This window comes from Manis pentadactyla, chromosome 1 (assembly GCF_030020395.1).
Source record: "Manis pentadactyla isolate mManPen7 chromosome 1, mManPen7.hap1, whole genome shotgun sequence".
NCBI lineage: Eukaryota > Metazoa > Chordata > Mammalia > Pholidota > Manidae > Manis > Manis pentadactyla.
Genome location: NC_080019.1, coordinates 213,977,557 through 213,997,073, shown reverse-complemented (window position 1 = coordinate 213,997,073; position 19,517 = coordinate 213,977,557). Strand labels below are relative to the sequence as shown.

The window sequence follows — 19,517 nt, the reverse complement described above, 5'->3', positions numbered from 1 at the left end:
AAGAAACCTGGAAATAAAGCCCAGCTCTGCCACCTTTATTTATAGGAAAAGTAAATGAATTTATATGTACACATTTTACACATATATAGTATCTGGCACACAGTTTGTGGTTAATAAGCAATAACTATTTCTTGTAATATAATTATTATTAAATGTCAAACTGTTCAATTACTGATTCAGAGATTTAGGTATTTAGTTATGCTAAAATTGATTTATTTCTTCAGAATCAAAATAAAGAACTATGATATAACCATAGGAAAAATATTCAATCTTTAATGAATTTTTATGTCCGAAATCTTTAGTTTAAAAGCTATTTTAGTTGGATCTTTTGCATGTATCTGTCATAAACCTCAGAGATATAATGTCATGAATAGATAACAAAGGATCATGCATTCAGACAAGTATCAGAACCTCTAATTTTCTGTTTATAAACAAATTTTCTTAGAATTTTTTGTTACATGGGCAATGCAAGCTCATTGTAGGAAAATAGAGATAAACAGAAAGAGGAAAATAAAAGGCATTCATATCCTCATGACTCATAGATAATAAATTTTGCATGCTCACTTATGCATTACATGCATTTTTAAAGATTGAATAATACTGCATATGTTGTAAAATTCACCAGACTTGGTGAAGACATTTCTATGTGAGTAAATTTTCTTCTAGAACTTCATTTTTATCTGTAGTTTGGTATTCCATAAAAATGAGTGCGTAGAAAACCAGCTATCTGAGGTTAATTGTTGGCAGGAATATGCCATTTTAGTAAAATGTCAACCTAAATTTGTGGTAAGTGGTGAGGCTTTTTAAAAGGACAAAATCTAAATTAACATAATAATGATTTTATTTTGTGTTTAACAAAATTCAAGTTGTTTTTATAGCTATATTCTGATTCTGAAAAAAATAGATGAATCAAACATTGATTAAGGGTATGTTTTCTGACAAGTATGTGTGGGTGCATGTATGACTTTCTGCACTGTGTATATCTTTGCACAAGAGGGTCATCATCATTTGTGAATAAATAAATTCCTAGGGCTTCATAAGTTGTCTCACTTTGAAACCTCTGCTGAGTCATCTTTGCCAATTTTCTGCGGTTATTTACTGCTCAAACTCTATAGATCTTTATCAACCACTCTGCATGTGATTGGACAGTTCTGCCACATTTTGACTTGAAGAAATCCTGCATCTTCTACAAAGTTTACAATTTGAATTTGCAAAATGATTCACTATTAGTAATATTATTAATTTTTAATATACCTAGAATGGAAATATTTAGATCACCTGACAGTCTGTAAGGGAATGAAGAATGACTTGACAGTAGGAAAGGAAAGTGTTTATGTAAATAGACTGGGGATTAAATTTACAAATGTTTAGTTTATAAGGGAATATTTTCCTAATAAAGAACTTTATTTCTTCATATTATGAATTATGAAAGCTCTTCTTCACCATAAATTTCTGAATTTATCTTTGATTGTTAGACACTTAGATTTAAGTATTATAAAATGTATTTTTGCTATTTTAAGAGATATTTATATTAGACTGAGGATATTAGATATAAGATGTTAAGCTAAATTCCTATAAATAAAGTAACTTTATAAATCCTTTCTAACAGATGATACAATGTAAAGTTATATTTTATGCCTTTTTTTTTAAGATAGAGGCTAAATGAGTACATTTTTTCGAGGGTCATAGAATCTATTCTCCCATTTCATGTATATCTGTTATATGGTACTGATCCTCCTTGATATTCTACCCACCACGTATGACTTTAGTTACCTATTAGGACCAGTTTAGCTATAGAGGAATCTGTACTTTTGTCTTAGAGTCTATAAACATCAAGATAGCTTGCCTATTCTTAAATGTCACAACCTCAAAAAGAATTTCCTGACCTCCACATTTAAATTAATATAATTGTTACTGTATCTGCACCCTACTTCATTTCAGTCATTGTAATTTAAAAGATACCTGTTTTTTATTTATTTTTTATTGTGTATTTCTCTACTAGTCTGTTAACAACATGAGGGCAGATCACATGTCTTTTATTCACTGATACATTTCCTGATCGTAGTACCATCATGTGCACACAGCAGGCACTTACAATGTTATAAATTTATGGCTGAATGAATGGTGAATGATTGCATGATCTGAAAACTAGTCACAGTATAACAGATTGACTGATTTATTTTTCCTTGAGAGTTATTCTTGAGGAAACTCTTATTTTATCCTGTTGTCATAAAGACTAAACCATTTTCTATTCTAATGAGGTATAACTGTTCAGTCCAGTCCCTGATATTAGTTGGAGGAGGTTGGATGGAAACCCGTTGCCAGAGAAAGTCAAGTACAGCAGATCCCAAGCCATCCTTGAAATCCCAAACTTTCAACAGGAAGATGAAGGCTTCTATGAGTGCATTGCAGGCAATCTTCGAGGAAGGAACCTTGCAAAGGGTCAACTCATTTTCTATGGTGAGCTAATAGAATGTCAAAATATATGAGATATTTGGTAATGTCCTTCATAGTAAAAAGTGAAAGTCATTAGTATGTTGTGGAAAAGAGTCATAATAGAAATAGAGAAGACATGTTTCCAGGATAAGATGCTTAATAACAGTGTTTAGCAGGTAAGACTGACATTTTAAAAAATACAGCTTTGATTTTACCACAGTCTGTGCATGATATTTTTTTATTATAATCGCCTCGAAAGTATCAGCAGTATCATGTTAAAGCCATAAACATTTATAGAACATGGAATCCAGTATATTTCCCATAAAACATTCAGCAACAGCCAATGACAATCTTAATTAAAATTCAAGATAGAATTAACAAAAGGAGAAAATGACAGGTGAAACGTAATACTGAGTGATAGTTTTCATATTTGTTTCTATTTCCCAGATATTGTTTACTCACATGTAGATGAATAATGTCATTACTTCATTGAAAAATGATGTTTGCCTCAAGTCCCAGAATCACTCATAAATTTGAGATAATGAAAGCATATATGATCTAAAAGTTGTCATCTTATCTTTTTTCATCTAGGTCAAAATAACATTTGCATAAAATTTCTCTCTTTTTTTATATCAAAATAAACCACAAAATATATCCTAGAATTTTCAAAATGTTTGGTTTTAAAGAATTTCAAAATACTTACTTCCTTGCTAAATTGATAGCTGTACTAGATAATTTTTTTAACTCTACACATTGCCAAAAAATACTTTTTATGTGGCATGTTTATATGTGAATGTTTTTAATCAATGATCAGGTAATTGGAGAAAAAAAATTTTGTTGACAACTAGAAAAATATAAAGTATTGTAATTATCTAATAGGAATGCTGATTGAGTGTTCTGTGGTGCAACATAGTGTGTCTGTTATGTTATTTTCCATATCGTGTCTTTGTTAACATTATTTTCCATTTATATTGTGTCTGTTGTGTTATTTTCCATATCGTGTCTTTGTTAACGTTATTTTCCATTTCCTTTAGAATTGTCAATTTCAACCTAGAATGAAAACTACTATTTTTTTATATAGAGAATATGATTTCCTACTGATTATTCCTCTATAATGTCTCAATGTGGATATATATATATATATATATAAAATTTATAAGTATATATATATATATGTATACAATTTTACTAGATCTTATTTTTTAAAGGAAAGCCTTTGGAATCTAGCATCCCTTCTAAATATAATGTAACTGGAGTTTTTTAGTGGCACTAAGATATTAAAGGCTTTGGCTAATTTTTAATAGATACCCACTTTTCTATTAAATAGACAAAGATATAACTAAGAGATTAACCAAAATATGGAGGTATCTATAAACTTAAATCAGTAATAAAGCCCTTTATCTCACACTGATAAAGTAACTGTTAGCTTACGTAGAAAATACTACAATTAATTCATATAATTCCTATAATAATGAGGTAGAAATAATTTTAAGTGGTATTATAGGTTAAAAAACAAAAACCTTAATGAATTGAAAGATCTCATGCATAATGTTTGTCACATCCAGGATAAGAAACTTGAAAAATGTTCTGAAACTAGACTCTTTTCACTCCACCATAGCTCTTCACTATGGTGGGCTAAGCCCATCCACATGACATCTCACTGCAACCAAAGTAGCCACTTAATAAGTGCAGATGGCCCTTGTGGGGTAATAATGGATAATTGGTCAATAAGACAAACATTATGCTTCTTGGTCATCTATTAATTTACTTGTCAATGTGCTCCTAAAGGAGCAGAGAATTGACTCAATTACCTAAGAGCTGAAAATTACCTGAAAATTTCAAAAAAATAATCTCTCAGTGTCATTATGTTGCTGTGTTTAAGATATAATTCAGAACCCTATCCCTCTATTTTTTAATCTCCAAAAGAAATCGCTAGAGTATTATTATTATAGAAGATGGACACATTCTGAGAAGTTCAGTGATTTTTCCATGACCTGTCAATAGGGAAAAAAAAAATCTAAAACCCAAACCCATATGATAGAACTAAAATGCTAAACTTTTTTTTATATTTCCTATATAGTTGATTTTAAACTTTGCTCTTCAGAATCCTAAGTACCTGAAGAATATACACATTAAATAAATATATATGTCTTAAAGTTATAATTATTGCATGAAGCAACAAACTTACATATAAAACTTTTGTAAACTAAGTGAATTGTAAATGAGCACACAGCTTCTTCAGGTGAAACATGTTACAACAATTTCTAAACAATTACCTACAAATTATAAAATCAGTAATATATCGAAACATGATTAATTTCAACATTGCAATGAACGCAGTTCTAAACCTTGACTTGATTTGTCCGTCACAGCTCTGAGATGAGAAGCATGTTCTGTAACTGGGAACTGCCCTGATTTCCAAGGGGGTAATACTAGGCTGTGTTCACCTCACTGAGGCATCATGACTCCTTCTTTGCAATAAACAGCTCCTGAAGGACCTTCTGTATTAGTGGTGGAAACAGATGTTGCAGTGGGAAAACCCTGGAAGTCAGATATACTTGTACGTCATTTAAAGATTCTTGGTCTCACTTCTTACTCCAACCACTGCTGCAATGACCAGCTCAGTATACTATGTAGGTGTAACCTGAGAGAGTCTTGCTCAGGTACCACCTTAAGTCTATCTTGCTTATTGTTTTTTGTCTTCTTTGGCTTCTTAAAGAGCCTACTCAGCATTTAAGCGCACACAACCAGGAAGGCTATTAGTTAACAACTGCCCTATTCTTGAATGACTGTGTACAAAAGCCAATAAATAAATGGCTCCTGTTCCTTTCCCTGGGCAAGCAGTTACAGAGACACCTTAGAAGTTCACAGAGGATAGTATAACAGTGGCCCATGTTCGTAGCCAACTCAGTACCTCGTCCTCACATTGACTCTTTCCTTCCCTATGGACTATCCCTTTTCCTGACATCTTACCCTTGAGCTAGCATTCCCAAATAACCTTGAACACAAGCCCGTGACTTAGTCTCTGATTTCAGGGTTCAAATTTTAGCTTCTTTATTTTCTAGCTATGTCTTCTTGATCAGGTTACCTAACATCTCTGCAAAAATCCTCCATAAGAGGGAAAATTAAGTGCACATGTGAAACGTCCAGCTTGTAATAGCCTGAGATTCCAAAGGAAGATCATCTACTCCAAAATATCTGAGGACAGAACTAAGAAATGAAAGCGATTAAATGGCACATCTGGGCAGTTTACTATCATCTTTAGGGAAGAAATACTAATTTTAAAACATTTAATTTATACCCCACCTGATTCCACAAGTGATAGTAAGGATAATGCTACCTTACACCTAAATAACGCTTAACATCAATTATACCAGTTGCTTTTTGCTTTAGCACTCTAGAGAACTTTCTTAGAGTAGAAAATAAGAGTTTGGAAAATGCATGCCCAGATTTAAAGTTACACGCTGCACCTATCAACTCTGAAAGTTCTCATTCCCTATCAAAAATTTTACCTAGGGGAATTTTTTTTTAATGGGCTATAATCCTATTAAAATGTGATGAGGCTCTTATTTGAATTATGCTTCAAGCTATTGAATTGTAATTATGTCTGATATAGACAGTTACTTTTAGTTAATTCAGACCAAATATAATCAGTGGTTTTTTTGCCCATAGAGGGTTGAGATTTGGTATAGATTTTCTAACTTGACCTATGTACTAATTTTTAGCGTGGAATTTATTCTCTGGACTTGTGCTGTATTTGTACTTTTTCCCACTGCTCCCAAGTTGTTATATAGATGCAGCCAAATAACAAATGACAAACATTTATCTTATGTCAAGGGCCAACTGATGTTAACAGCAGGTTTTCTGTTGTTCCACATTGAGGATCCTGCATTTCCCCTCCCTCAAATCATGTGTGTAGTATTTCTGGATACAGTTAGCCTTGTCCTCCTCATTTCTGCAGTCTTTGGAATGTAGCAATGTCTTGGATAATTGACTTCACAAATAATCACTGTTGTCTCTCTTTGAAACAGCCCCTCCAGAATGGGAACAAAAAATTCAAAATACATACCTGTCAATCTATGACAGCTTGTTTTGGGAGTGCAAAGCTAGTGGAAAGCCAAACCCTTGGTACACATGGTTAAAGAATGGTGAACGCCTCAATCCAGAGGTAAACAACTATGCTGGTGTTAAAATTTCATCTATTCTGCATGTGAAATTGTGCTACTAATAACAGCAACTAATGGAGTGCTCTGTAGGTTTCAGAAAATGTAGTATACTCATTAGATACACTAATTTATTTATCCTTAAACAACTCAAAATAGCTATTGACATTATCTCCTTTTTTAAATGAGAAAACTAAAGATAGAAAACATGACTTGTACAACATCACACTAGATGGTGATAGATCCACACTCAAATACCATCATCATCATAATTAATCCCCATTGAACTTTCATATAAGCCAGGTCCTATTTAAATATTTTTTCATGCATTATTCTGTAGTATCCTCATGACAACTTTATGAGAGAGATGTGAGTATTATTTTTTTATACAGATGAAGAAAATTGGTTTTGGAGAGGTTAAGTAACTGTCCAAGGTCATGCAGCAGCTAGTAAATGTTGGAATCAGTATTCTAAATGTAATCTGTCAGATTCCAGGATCTAAGCTCTTAACCATTACCCAATATCTTCCTTTTATGAACACTAATGACTTTTCTCTAAACTCATAGGAAAGTGGAGAACTGAGGCAGTTAACCACATTTTTCAGGCTAAAGCAAACTTTCTTCAACCCTGTACAGAAAAAGACAGTTGTTTTTCTCATCAAATTATCAAGATAATTGTGTTAATTCTCCATATTACTTTGCACTTACAGACACAGTCAGAGATACAAAGAACATGTGTTTTTTAGAAGCTGAATATTAAGCTGTTCTTTATTTCAGAATTTGCTTCCTGCATGCCTTTTGCATATAACATTTTCAGTTTCCCACAGCCTACCTCTGTTATCTTTAGAGGACAGTAATAGGTACCCTGAAATATTTTCTTTTAAATTATATTTGCTCTGTTAAATTATTTCATTATGTGCACTCAAAATTATATTTCTATAGCCCAAATCAGACTATGTAACAGAGTTTGGCTATTTAAGCATACTATATAGTAGGCTGCAGAAAAGAAGAATTTAGCCCTTAGCCCCTCCACCTTATGCCTCATTTAGAAAATTATCAAGTCGTCACATTTCAAGTCTTTTTGAGACATTATGATGGAAAGCCAAGGAAATTTTCTAATCATTATATCCACAAAAAATGTTACTGTCAACCATGTTTTCTGAAATAACTGGAATGGTGAAGTGTTTCAAATTATTTTATATACCATATAACAGAAAGATAACATGCATTCTATGAGTATGATGCCAATTTTCAAGGTAATGAGATAATATAAAGTATACTAACCACTAAAATTACTTCCAAGATATATCCTCAAAAAAAAAAAAAACTTACTGCTCAGGATCTTGCATTATATTAAGCTCATATGCATAAGCATCAGTTCTCATACACCAAAGTATCATGTCTCATACACAAGTATTTACTAATGTAGTCTGGTTAAGAGATGCCTATAATAACATATGAGCATCTTTACATGACTTTTCTTTTATTAGGAAAGAATTCAGATAGAAAATGGGACACTTATCATAACTATGCTGAACCTGTCAGATTCTGGTGTCTACCAATGTGCTGCAGAAAACAAATATCAGATAATTTATGCAAACGCAGAGTTGAGAGTATTAGGTAAGTCATTCATTTATAACCAAAACAATTTTAAATGACATTTTAGCAAGCTATGATTATACATAATATGAATCCAATTTTTCTGTGAATTAGCAATTGCATTCCCTTGAAATAATGGGAAATGTCTAAGTTAGCTTTAAAAAAAATGCAAGGTGGTAATTATTATTCTGCTTAGGCAATATGTTAAAGCCTCTGGAAAAGCTCTTTATTGGGTGCTTCCAAACCAGAAGAGGGTCTTACAAAGCTGATCCTAGCAAGATGTTTTGAATACAATTTAAAAAGTACCTATTAGGAATGTTTTCAGCTGCAAATAAAAAAATAAGAAAAAATCTCAATTTATAGTGACTTAAACAGTGATTTATTTTTTCTCATAACGAGAAGTTGAAGCCTGGCAGCTGAGTTATGACACTGTGACTTGATGATGTTATTCTTTGAACTTTTCCCTCATTCTTGTAGTTTTGTAATTACAGGATGACTGTTATAGCTACAGAAATCAAGTCCATTCTCAAGGCAGAAGAAGGGGCACAGTGGCAGAAGTGACCATATCTAATCCCTTTCATTAGAAAAGCAAAATTTCCCCGAGTCCATACCACAAACACTTTTTATATCATTACTTAGAACCCTGCCACATGACCACCCAGACCTCAAAGGGAAGCTGGGAAAATAAGTCCCAATAGTGGAAAATGTTGAAACGGAAGTATTTTGAGAATGATATTCAGGGACAGCCAGATAAAGTGATGTTTGTTATAATAAAAAGTTTGTTGATGTCTTTCATCCTGATGCTTTCTGAGTGGTAGGAGAAAAAGGGACTAAAGAGAAAAAGATCAAGCAAAGAGACAAGGTTTTATGGGTTCATTTCTTTATTCTTTCAATCACTGCTATTTATTACACATTTATTGTGAACTCAGCACCAAAAATATAATTATCAGTACTAAAGTGATATTTACTTTCATAGAACCTATAGTTTCATTGAGAAAAAAAGCTAAATTTTAAAACAGCATGATTATGATGGTCAAGAATTGAATGTTAGCAGACCTCATGGAAAATTGAACATAGCCTAAATTGAGGACATTCTCTTTAATCTGAGATGAGAAGAAAAAGCATGCGCAGGTCAGTGGAAGGGCAGAGAAGCAATACAGGAAATGCCCAGAAGCAAGACAGCCTGACATACTGAAAAAATGTCAGTTTCTGAGAATGTAGGCTAGGAATGGGAATTGGACACATGGGCTCCCACATCCATGAAGTTGCAAAGACCCGGGGGCAGTCAATAATCACTCACCCTCAGGAACTGGTTTTTGTTCAACATTTATTTAGGAGGGATAAAGTTGAAGTTGACAAAGACTATTTTTTAAATTTCTGCTTCTACAGGAGGCAGACTTTTTCCATTTTGCTAGTTAAAATCTTGCCTGAAGATATCTGACATAGTGATACAATATTTCTAATTTATTTCATTATTCCCATATAGGATCATTATCTTGACTGGGATAGATTTAATGATTTTCCTAATCCAGGTTAAAATTCCCTCTTCTGGCTCTTATGAACCACCTTCACACTCTTTACTGTAAATGCTATTAAGAATGTGACTTTTTGTAACTTGCCTCTCCCCTGCTTCAAGTTACTTTGTTATTGCAATGACCAATACCAAATAAAACCCAAAAAATTGCATTAATCGAGCACTTCCTTTGTGCCAGGTACTATGCTATACTTTCTTACAGATGTTATATCATTTCATCCCCACACTAATTCTCTGAGGTTATATCAATTGCCATCTTCATTTTACAAATGAAAGCAGAGACTCTAAAATGCCAAGTTGGTAACTGGCCCCAGAACACCTTGAGCAAAGTAACTTGAAAAAGAGTTCTGGGCACCAATATGAGATTTTTCTAGTATTCCACATTACCTCTTGGGTTACTACATGCTAATTAAGTGAGTAATTTAACAATTATGTTTGTAATTTTGTTTTTAGCCTCAGCTCCTGACTTCACCAAAAATCCCATTAAAAAAAATTCAGTTGTTCAGGTTGGTGGAGATATTACTATTGAATGCAAACCAAATGCTTTTCCCAGGGCAGTTATCTCCTGGAAAAGAGGGATGGAGAACCTGAGACAAAACAGAAGGTAAATAAATCTCTTTTGTTGTAATATTTTGAAATATTTTATAATATAGAATCCTCCAAATTTTTAGGGTTCACTGTCTTCCAAACTTCCCTCTCTTATGAAGATTTCTGCATATCCAGAAATAACCATTTTCACATGATAATAAAAACAAATGAATCTTATAAAGCTGAGAGCTGTTTGTATAATTTGGCTGAAGTATTTTCAGTGCATGCACTTGCAATAGATACATTCTTAAAAACCTTTAAGACCTTTTTCTATATTCAGCTCAAAGGCTTTTTTCTGACCCAGCCTGCTGAGAAATCAGTGAGAAGAGCATTACGCAAAGGAGAGAGACACTCATACCCACACACCTGGTGGTGTGGTTTTTAAGTAGTCACACAGGTGTTCACTCCACGACAAAATGAATTCACCACATGAAAAGATGTAGAGAGATTCCTGTAGAGAAAGAAGAGAGGTTCCCTTCTACTATGGATGTGGTTATGAAATCCTGGACCAGCACTGACATGTTTTCGAGGAGAGTTTTGACAGAACGGAACAGGTGTCTTCTGCTACTTATGATAAATTTCATTCCATTGTACTGTAGAAACTCATGCGCCTCGGGATGACTACATTACAGTCGCAGCTCTATTTTAGTGATGTATGTGTACTACTGTGTGATCAGATATGCAGTGGAGCATGACTGTGAATGAGCCACATGCTCAAGATATGAAAATGGCCCTATGTGTTCTTCTTCAGCATCATATGTGCCATTAACTCATATGCATACCAGGCCAAGCAGGTGGCATAAGTGAACGAGTCTTGCCAGGTGAACGAAGAACAAACTAAAGCAAGATGAGATGTGGCAAACCATCAGTCTTGGAAGGCAGGCCTGTAAAGGACTGCAGAGTGAGACAGTCACAGCCCTGAATTCAGTCAAAGATTGCTTATGGGAGGTAAACCCAGGGTTGTAAAACTTGAAACATGTTAGGGAAAGGTAGAAATCTGGAGTTTGGCATGAGTCTTATGAGCCAGAAAAAATGCCCACAAGCCCAAAATGGAACACCATTTTGTCATTTCTGATCTAGGATTGCAGCTGTGGTCCAGGAAGAGAGAAAAGGAGGTTAAAACAAACAGCACAGATTGTGTAGAGTACTAGTGTCCTGGTTATGTCTGCTGCCTTGCAGACCCTGTCCTGGCATGACGGGATGCACAAGAGGAAACCCGTGTTTCCACAAGAGGAAATGTGCTGGGCGCTCTCATTCCTTCCTCTCTCCTGACTCCAACACTCTCTCTAGCCCTGGACTGAAGCTTTTCCCAAGACAGGGGTTCTGTCAAATTTATCTTTGCATGCCCTGTGCCTTGGCACAGAACCCAAACTCAACAAATATCCTTGGAATGAATGAACGTGTCAAAAAGGATGTATATGTACAGGTGTTTAGAGAGCTTTAGAGGAAGCTGCTTCTGGAGGAAATGTCTCAAGACGTAAGAACAGATGCTTTAAAACAAACATGCAAACAAAGATGAAAGGAAACTATTGCCTTGGCCCTGCCTGGACTCCCTCCCTGTGTAGACTGCCTGGGAGGTGGCTGCAAGTGTCCCCAGCAGCACTACTCCTCATCATTTCCTCTTTCATCCCCAAAATCTAATCAAGGTTCAAAGACACTGTTGTAGCACAGGAAAATTCAACAGATACCATAGTATCAAACACAGTGCTCTGTCCTGAGGGTCAGGATAAATTGATTAGCTCTTCCTCATTTACTAAAGTGACTCCAAGTTCCCACTTAAAGAGCAGGAATGACTGCTGTTTTCCTTCTGTGTAAACAGAAGGCAGGTGAAGAGGAGAAAGGGGAGGAAGAGCATTGGGATAAAAGTGAGGGGAAAAATAGTGTTGAAGAGTCATGGGAAACTGCTTTTTAAAGACAGTCTTCATGTTTCTGTTTCATTTTGTTTGCCCTGTAGAGAATGAATTTGGGGTCTTTCTTTTCTCATAACAGCTGCTAATAGTCATAACAGGTTCAGCATTGGCTCACTGTGATTAAAGAGCGATCTATATGATTTATATTTACAGATTTATATTTGCAGATGCTTCTTCTTCCATAATTCTATTCTGTCACTGCTGTAGGATTTCATTACAGGTTTCAACCAAAGAAAATAAACAGATAAAATTATCTCCTGAAAATGCATCTTAAAAAACTGGAAAAACAAATGAGCCCTAGCAGGTCATAGTAATTGCAGACATATATCTCTACCAGGTATACATTACCTTAAGCAATAATTTGCAAAGGTCACACAGCCAGCTCCGTAAGACTTTGTATCTCTGCATACTTCCTGACCTGTTCCTTCTTCTGTTGCCTTCTGTCCTGAGTGGTTTCATTAAGTGCATGGTTTCAAGATACTTATTGGGAAATAAGCTTCCATTTGTGTTGGCTTAATGGCTTTTTCTGTACTGTTATCATGGTGATTTCCAAACAGGTTTAGGGTAAAAATTAAAATAGTAATAAAAGGGAAGAAAGGAAGGGAGAAAGGGAGGGAGGGAGAGGAGGGACAGAAAAGGCACCATTGTTTACTGTAGAAGTGACATGGTTTATGGTACAATGGAGAATCTGGTCCCTATTCTACCCTAATTCTTCGAGTAAGCCATTTGTCCCCTATTAGCCTCCATATGTAAAATGGGTTAGAAGCATTACACCTTCCTAAAAAAGGAGAGAGAACCAAGTGTTCTCTTCAAGCCTGTTCAGGCCTGAGGTTGATTATTTCTTCTCTATTTTTGATCTGAGCCACTAGAGAGTAACCAATTCTTTTACCCATGATCAGAATGCTCCTTCTCAAATCAGTGTTGCCAGGCCAGATTCCAAATCCTAGTGAAGTAAATGCATGCAGCTTGGCCACCATACAGCAAGAAATATTTCAAGAGTAAAATATTAAAACAGTAGGCAATGTCACAAAATATTTAACATTTGGACTATATAAAGAAAACCTATTTGACTTAGTGTGTCTGTGTATGTATTTGTGTGTGTGTTCATACATGTGAGCTCATGGATATGTTCATAGGGTATATGTCATTTCCAAAGCAAATGAAATTTAATACCCTAGGAGACAGGGATATAGTGTTAGGTAGAGAGGCTGGCTGGAGAATTACTTTTTACCATCACTTATCAAAATGCAAGGTTTATTGCATGTATAGATAAGCTATTCAGTGGTATATTTAAAGGGGGTAGTAGAGGTGACCTAGCCTGTTTTCCAAATTTGACAGGGTTAGATCCTAAATGCAAACACAGAGCACTGAGTGCCAGTACACATTTTTTAATGCCACACCAGGATGATTATTTTAATTAAATGGAAAAACAAATATAATTCCTACCATCTCCTACCTCTGTTAAATCATTACACAATTGTATCTATAGAAATATTAAAACAGTCGGATAAAGAAAACAGTTTAAATTTTTACAGTGATTCCAAATAAGGACAGTTTTTTGTTCTTAACTTTGGAAATACTTATGTGAGGAAATGTACATTTTACTCACTGTTATAAAATTTCGATATGGTCCTGCCTACCTTGAAATTTTACTGTCACTTACTCTTCCAATAAAGTGCAACTGTCTAGAGATGGTTGAAAGGACTCTAAAGAAGCCTATTCAGAGTAATCTTAGTGTATTGCACACTTATAAAAGATGGTGGCAATATATATACTTGGACAATTTCCTCTACTCTTACATGAATCGAGATAGCATACATCACCCACCTAGTAAATGATGAAGCTTAGACTTGATGCCCAGTCTCCCATCTCTGTACCCAGATCTCATACTCTCCACAGATAATGGAGAACCTAATCAACTTATTTTTTGAAGGGCTGTTGTCATACGATACAACCTAAATTCATGTGTTGATTGTTCAGATCAAGCAACAATTCTGAATATAGTTAACGTGTTTCTTATTAGCCCTTGTGCTGTGTTGAAGTCTTGACTATTTTAAGAGTTCTGTCTCTACAAGTGTCTATGTTCATGGGAGGCTATTGGAGTAGAAAAGTGTTCCTCCAACTAAAAATAAGTAGATGGCATTATAGAGTCCAAAGGCTATCTGGTTTCCTGCTAGGAAAGTATGGTCATACAACTTCTACCTTATTCTTTTTGAAACCAGCAGTTGTTTAGAAATAGCACCTAAATATAAAAGCAGTAAAGATATATTCCTGTGGGAGAACCTGCTGTGTGTTACAAAGAGCCCTGCACTAAGAATTAAAAACACGGGTTCTGGCCCTATTTCTGTCATTAATTGAGTGTCCTGACCTTGAGTAAAATCTTTTTTACTTTTTCTTTCTTTAAGGTCACTGTTTCCTGGATTTATTTAACATGGAACAATATGAAAACAACTTTAAAACATATTAAACACTGCACCAATGCAATGACTGCCAGAATGAGGCTATATACTAGAAATCAGTGCAAAACATTAGCCCAGCAGGTTGAAATTGCAGATTCCATCATAGTCATAATTCTTTGTATTTGTTTCACTGATTTGTTCAGGTGACCAAGTGATTGAGCCAAATATGGTGATTTCTGTGAATTTTAAAACCTGTTAACGTGATCTGGTTGGATGGATGCAGAGGTTACAGAGTTCCCGGCACTAGACAGTGAGCACCACAAGCATAGTGAGCACAAGTCCTTGTTTGCCAGTGACAGGCCCGGCACCCAGCACAAACCTACACCATAGCAGACATTCAGTAAATATTTTCTGTGTCGCTAAAGCAATGAAAGTTGGAGATCTACCTGACTTAAGAGAATTTGCAATTAAACCAAAAACTTATTTTATAATTACTAGGCCTGCGGTGTGTTCATTCATTCATTCATTCTGTTATGAGTGCTATTATATCCCAAGTAGTTTACTAAGTGATGTGGATAAACATTAAGCTAGTCAAGTATTTGGCAAATAATATCCTTTTATAAGGAAGTGTTTTTGTTTAAAGTTATTTGGAGACAGAAGATAGGGGTTCAAGTCTTAACTTTATTTCTCACTTACAGGTAACAAGTCCTTTTATTTCACTGGACCTCAGTTGAGTCACTTAAAAAATGGGGAAAATAATACTTGTCTCTCCCATATGGTCAATGAGACTCAAATGACATAGCATGTGTGGAAAGGCTGGCTAATTATATAGGCCCTACTGCCTTTGGGTGCCTTTATTGGTGCTATCTTAACCGTTATGCAAATCCCAGCTGCACATTCTTCCCTCCACTAGCCAGGATAAAAACCACAAACTTCACCACAGAAACCCAAGATGAATACAGAAAAAGCTTATCTCTGCAAGGTATTCTGAGGCACCTGAGGGAATCAATTCCACATCTGCTAAGTTTGATTAATCGCTTCTTTTTTTTTTTCCTTGTGGATCCACTTAGCAAGTGAACTGACAGAAATCAAAGGCCTAGATTTATCTTCTTGTGCCTAGTGACTGCTGGCTACCTGTTCAGGGATCACCTCATGAATTTAATAGGAAATGTTTACTTGCTGGACAGACAGCTCAAAGTTGTCCCCTGACAGGCAGCATTAAATATGATGCCTAAACCTGAGGTTTGGTCAGAGTGGGCATACAAGCTCTGAACAATAAAAATGGGTGGGGAGATTTCTTTTCCCTAGTAACAGAAATATAATACTTTAAATAATATGTAATCTACCACATTTTCCCTCATTTTCCTGACAAATCCACCACATGTCTCCCTCTAAAATTAAGTAAAATAAAATCTAGCTGTATGTCAAATAGTTATTAATAATGGAAAAAACATTTTAGGCACCTCCCATATGCTGGGCTGCATACCAGATGCTTTATGTATCTCAGAAATTTAAAGTGCACTTCCTTTAATATTCAGATACGGGTTTTCTGAAGAACAGAGTTGTCACGGTCTGTGGTTATGTTTGTGTCACTTTTGCTCTGGTGATCTCAAAGAGCTAAATAGGAAAACACTTTGAAATTCACTGAGAATCCGACTCAGTCACAGAGATTCTACCCCTTAGCAACTGGTCTCAAAATATGATCATATTTTGCAGATTTGAAATAGGACTCTTGGACTCTGGAACCAATTCCATTATCCCTACCCACTTGGGTTTGGATATAGATACAGCTATAGATACCAACAGACCTCATCCAAACATGGATTTGTGTGCTTTATCCCACAATAATAAAACCTTTAAATCCTGTGTGGCCCTGGGCCATTGGTAAAAATGCACATACCTTGTGAGAACATGTGGGACCATTAGGTGGCGTGGAACCTTGTAGTGGTGTTTTTTTCAATACTTTTGCCTTTGAGCCCCAAATTGGGCGGGCCCATTCCACTTCCATCAGTGTGGTCCTCCAACATCCCAGAACCCCCCCCTTAGACACAATCATCCATTGTGGGAAAGGGCTAGGCAGAATTGACAGATGATAGGAAAAGAGTGGAGAGGGAAAGCAGATATGAGAGAAAATGAGATGAGGAGGAAGAGAATGAGAGGGGAGAACAGAGCATCCTCTGTGCCAAGAGAGAATTGACAGTCCACTGAATCTTTCTTCTCTTCATGAATATAAAGGTACCCTTGGGAGAACCTATTGGAAAACCCCTAGCATAGTGATGAAGGAAAGGAAACAAATAAAAATTAGTTTGTCTTCATTCCTCTTGCTAAACTACCTGTACAGAATAGCTCCTTTAGGTACAGAGCCCACTGTCCAACATTTAGCTACCATTCCACTTTCTCCCAACAGCCTTTTCACCTTACCTTATGAGGCATCAGCTAACAGAAGTTGGCTGTCTTAAAGCAATGGAGCCAATGATATCATGCTCCCTCCCTGTTTGAACTTTTTCATTATCTGCTTTCTAAATCACCACTGTTCCTTTTTCTTTTACCATTACCACCAAATTCTCAGTCTTAATAAAATATCTCCTCCACACATGCCTTTTCAATGCAACTGCAGCCAAAATGTAACAGTTGCCAAGCAGGCTTCTCTATCCTTTCCTCCCTCCTTGCAGAGCTTCCTAATGAACAAGCAAATAAACCTAATTTTATTTTGCATCGCCAACTACTTAATGTAATAGTGCTTAATACATCAAGTAGCATGAGTATCAAATAAGCAAATGAACCATATGTTCCCATGTTTAAGGAAGAATGACAGTCTGCATAATGCCAGGCTTATTACAATCTCCCTTCTGTACTGTCTCTTTGTAATAAAAATTTTAAATTGTTCACACTCAACTCCTGAAATCCTTGTTAAGGTGAGCCTTTCCAAGGGAATACATGCTGAAGGTGTCAAAAGCCATCTGATACTCTTGGCTCAGTCACGCAAAGATTTAACAAGCTAAAATCTGGTGTGCCCCTGTCAGTCTTGCCCTCATTTTTTTTCCTGTTGCCATCCTACCCTCCTTTCTTTATCCCCAATGTCTTCCATTGGTCTGGAGCATTGACCCTTTAGCACAGTGCATGCAGAACCACCGGCCTGCCATGGTCTGAAAAAAAAGCTCCAGTTCATTAAAGATATAAAACCTGCCTTTAAACCCAGTTGTCCAGCTGAGTATGCGCTGTTTTACACTGCTGCCTTGGGTTAGACTATTATTGCTGTCGTTCCCCTTTTTAGAATGTTTTAATGATGGGTAATAACACCCTGTGGCTTTAAACCCAGGGCAAATATGACAAAGCAAAGGAGTTTCCACAAATAAATAGCATCTTGTATGGTATCCACTGATGGAAATTATGTAAGAATTGCTGTGAATTCATGAACTGTATCAGTGAGTTTCAAACTTGATCATATATAAGAACCCTATGAGAAATGCAGATCCTAGAGCCTTGCCCAAGATTTTAAGTCAGTAGGTATGAAACAGGGCAGTAGAATCTGCATTTTTGTAAATTCACTGGTTAGCGCCCAAGAGCAGCTAAGACTACCACCTAGAGAAACACTGGCTTAGCACAAACGTACTACTCAAAACAAAGAAACTTTGTATCATTTCCTTTCCCTGCAGAACTTCGCTTCCTATAGGAAAATGCCCAACTCTTATTCTTATCTCACTGAGGAGGAGATGTAAGTCCTCAGTGCAGCCACTTTTTGAAAATATGAACACAGTTGGCTTTGGAATAGTATCCATAGTGCTTGCTCCTAATTTCTGAGCGATATTTTTATCTTCCAAAGTTTACATAAATATTCAATGGCAATAATTATATAGACAGAAAAGATCATTTATTAGTCTAATTTATACAAATGACCTTTTGTTCCTGGTTTGACTTTTGAGGAAAAGAAGTGATTATTTGATATGCTCAAAGTATAATACTCCTTAACTTAGAAAGAAATGGTTGTTGGACAGGATTTGTTATACCCATACCTTTCTATACATGCTGGTTGTATATAGAAAATAAACAAATAGAAATAAGTATATAGAAATAGAATTGCTATCTTGATAGAAATTATGACCCATTCGGAGAAATAAAAGCCAAACCAACTTGTAGAAGACAGTCCTGTTGTCAGAGCATTTTTTTAGTCACTGGCTATTATTCCCCAATTTCCACAATCTTTTTTATTTTTTTTTTCCCTACAGGAGATTTTTCTTTTTTCCCCAAGTGAAATTTATGCTAGAGCCCATTTCCTAAGACAACTAAAAATGACCCAGTCCAGCTAACGCCCTGGAGACAGCTGCTGTCGATGCCCTCCCTACCTCCTCTCAGCCACAAGCTGGCTTTCCTCCAGCAGCCCATGGTATGCCCTAAGAATCCCCTAGATCTCCTGGGAGCACAATTGGAGAATTACTGATTTGGAGTGACAAATCTGATTCTCAAGTGTGACTTGTCAAACTATTCATTTATTTATCAGCACAGTTGCAAAACAATTTGACAGGCCTTGTGAAAGATTCTGATTTATAAATTTGAACTAGCTTAGTCTTGTGGGGGAAGCAGACAGGTCACTAGCTCCAGTGAAGTGGGGCATGTGCTATCACAGATGGAAGATGGCGAGAGCATTCACTGACGTGGCTTACAGGAGTCCAGAAAGCCCTCAGCAAGCTGGAAGTCCCTGAACTGGCGCTTGAAGGGTAGATAGGAATTTTTCCTAGAGGAGAACAGGTTTGTTCTGCATTTTTCTGCATCTCCCTTGTTGTGGGTGTCTTTCTCCATAATCAGTGTTCTACTTGGTGCCAGTTCAAGGGTTTAGACATACCTTCCTCAATACTGGATGTTTTTCACCCATGATTTCTCAAGGATGGACT

The 19,517-nt window shown here is 35.9% G+C and overlaps 1 protein-coding gene across 2 annotated transcripts in view; it reads left to right on the top strand.

Moving 5' to 3' along the window:
• Positions 1 to 19,517, top strand: part of CNTN6 (contactin 6) — a 228,592-nt gene that overhangs the window by 148,208 nt on the left and 60,867 nt on the right. Inside the window, exons 6-9 of one of the 2 annotated variants that reach the window (XM_036878217.2) lie at positions 2,281 to 2,460; positions 6,468 to 6,604; positions 8,089 to 8,218; positions 10,185 to 10,335. In XM_036878217.2, coding sequence (XP_036734112.2) covers positions 2,281 to 2,460; positions 6,468 to 6,604; positions 8,089 to 8,218; positions 10,185 to 10,335 — 598 coding nt within the window. Of the gene's footprint in view, positions 1 to 2,275; positions 2,461 to 6,467; positions 6,605 to 8,088; positions 8,219 to 10,184; positions 10,336 to 19,517 lie in introns of both variants that reach the window. The other variant, XM_036878216.2, reaches the window with a different exon arrangement.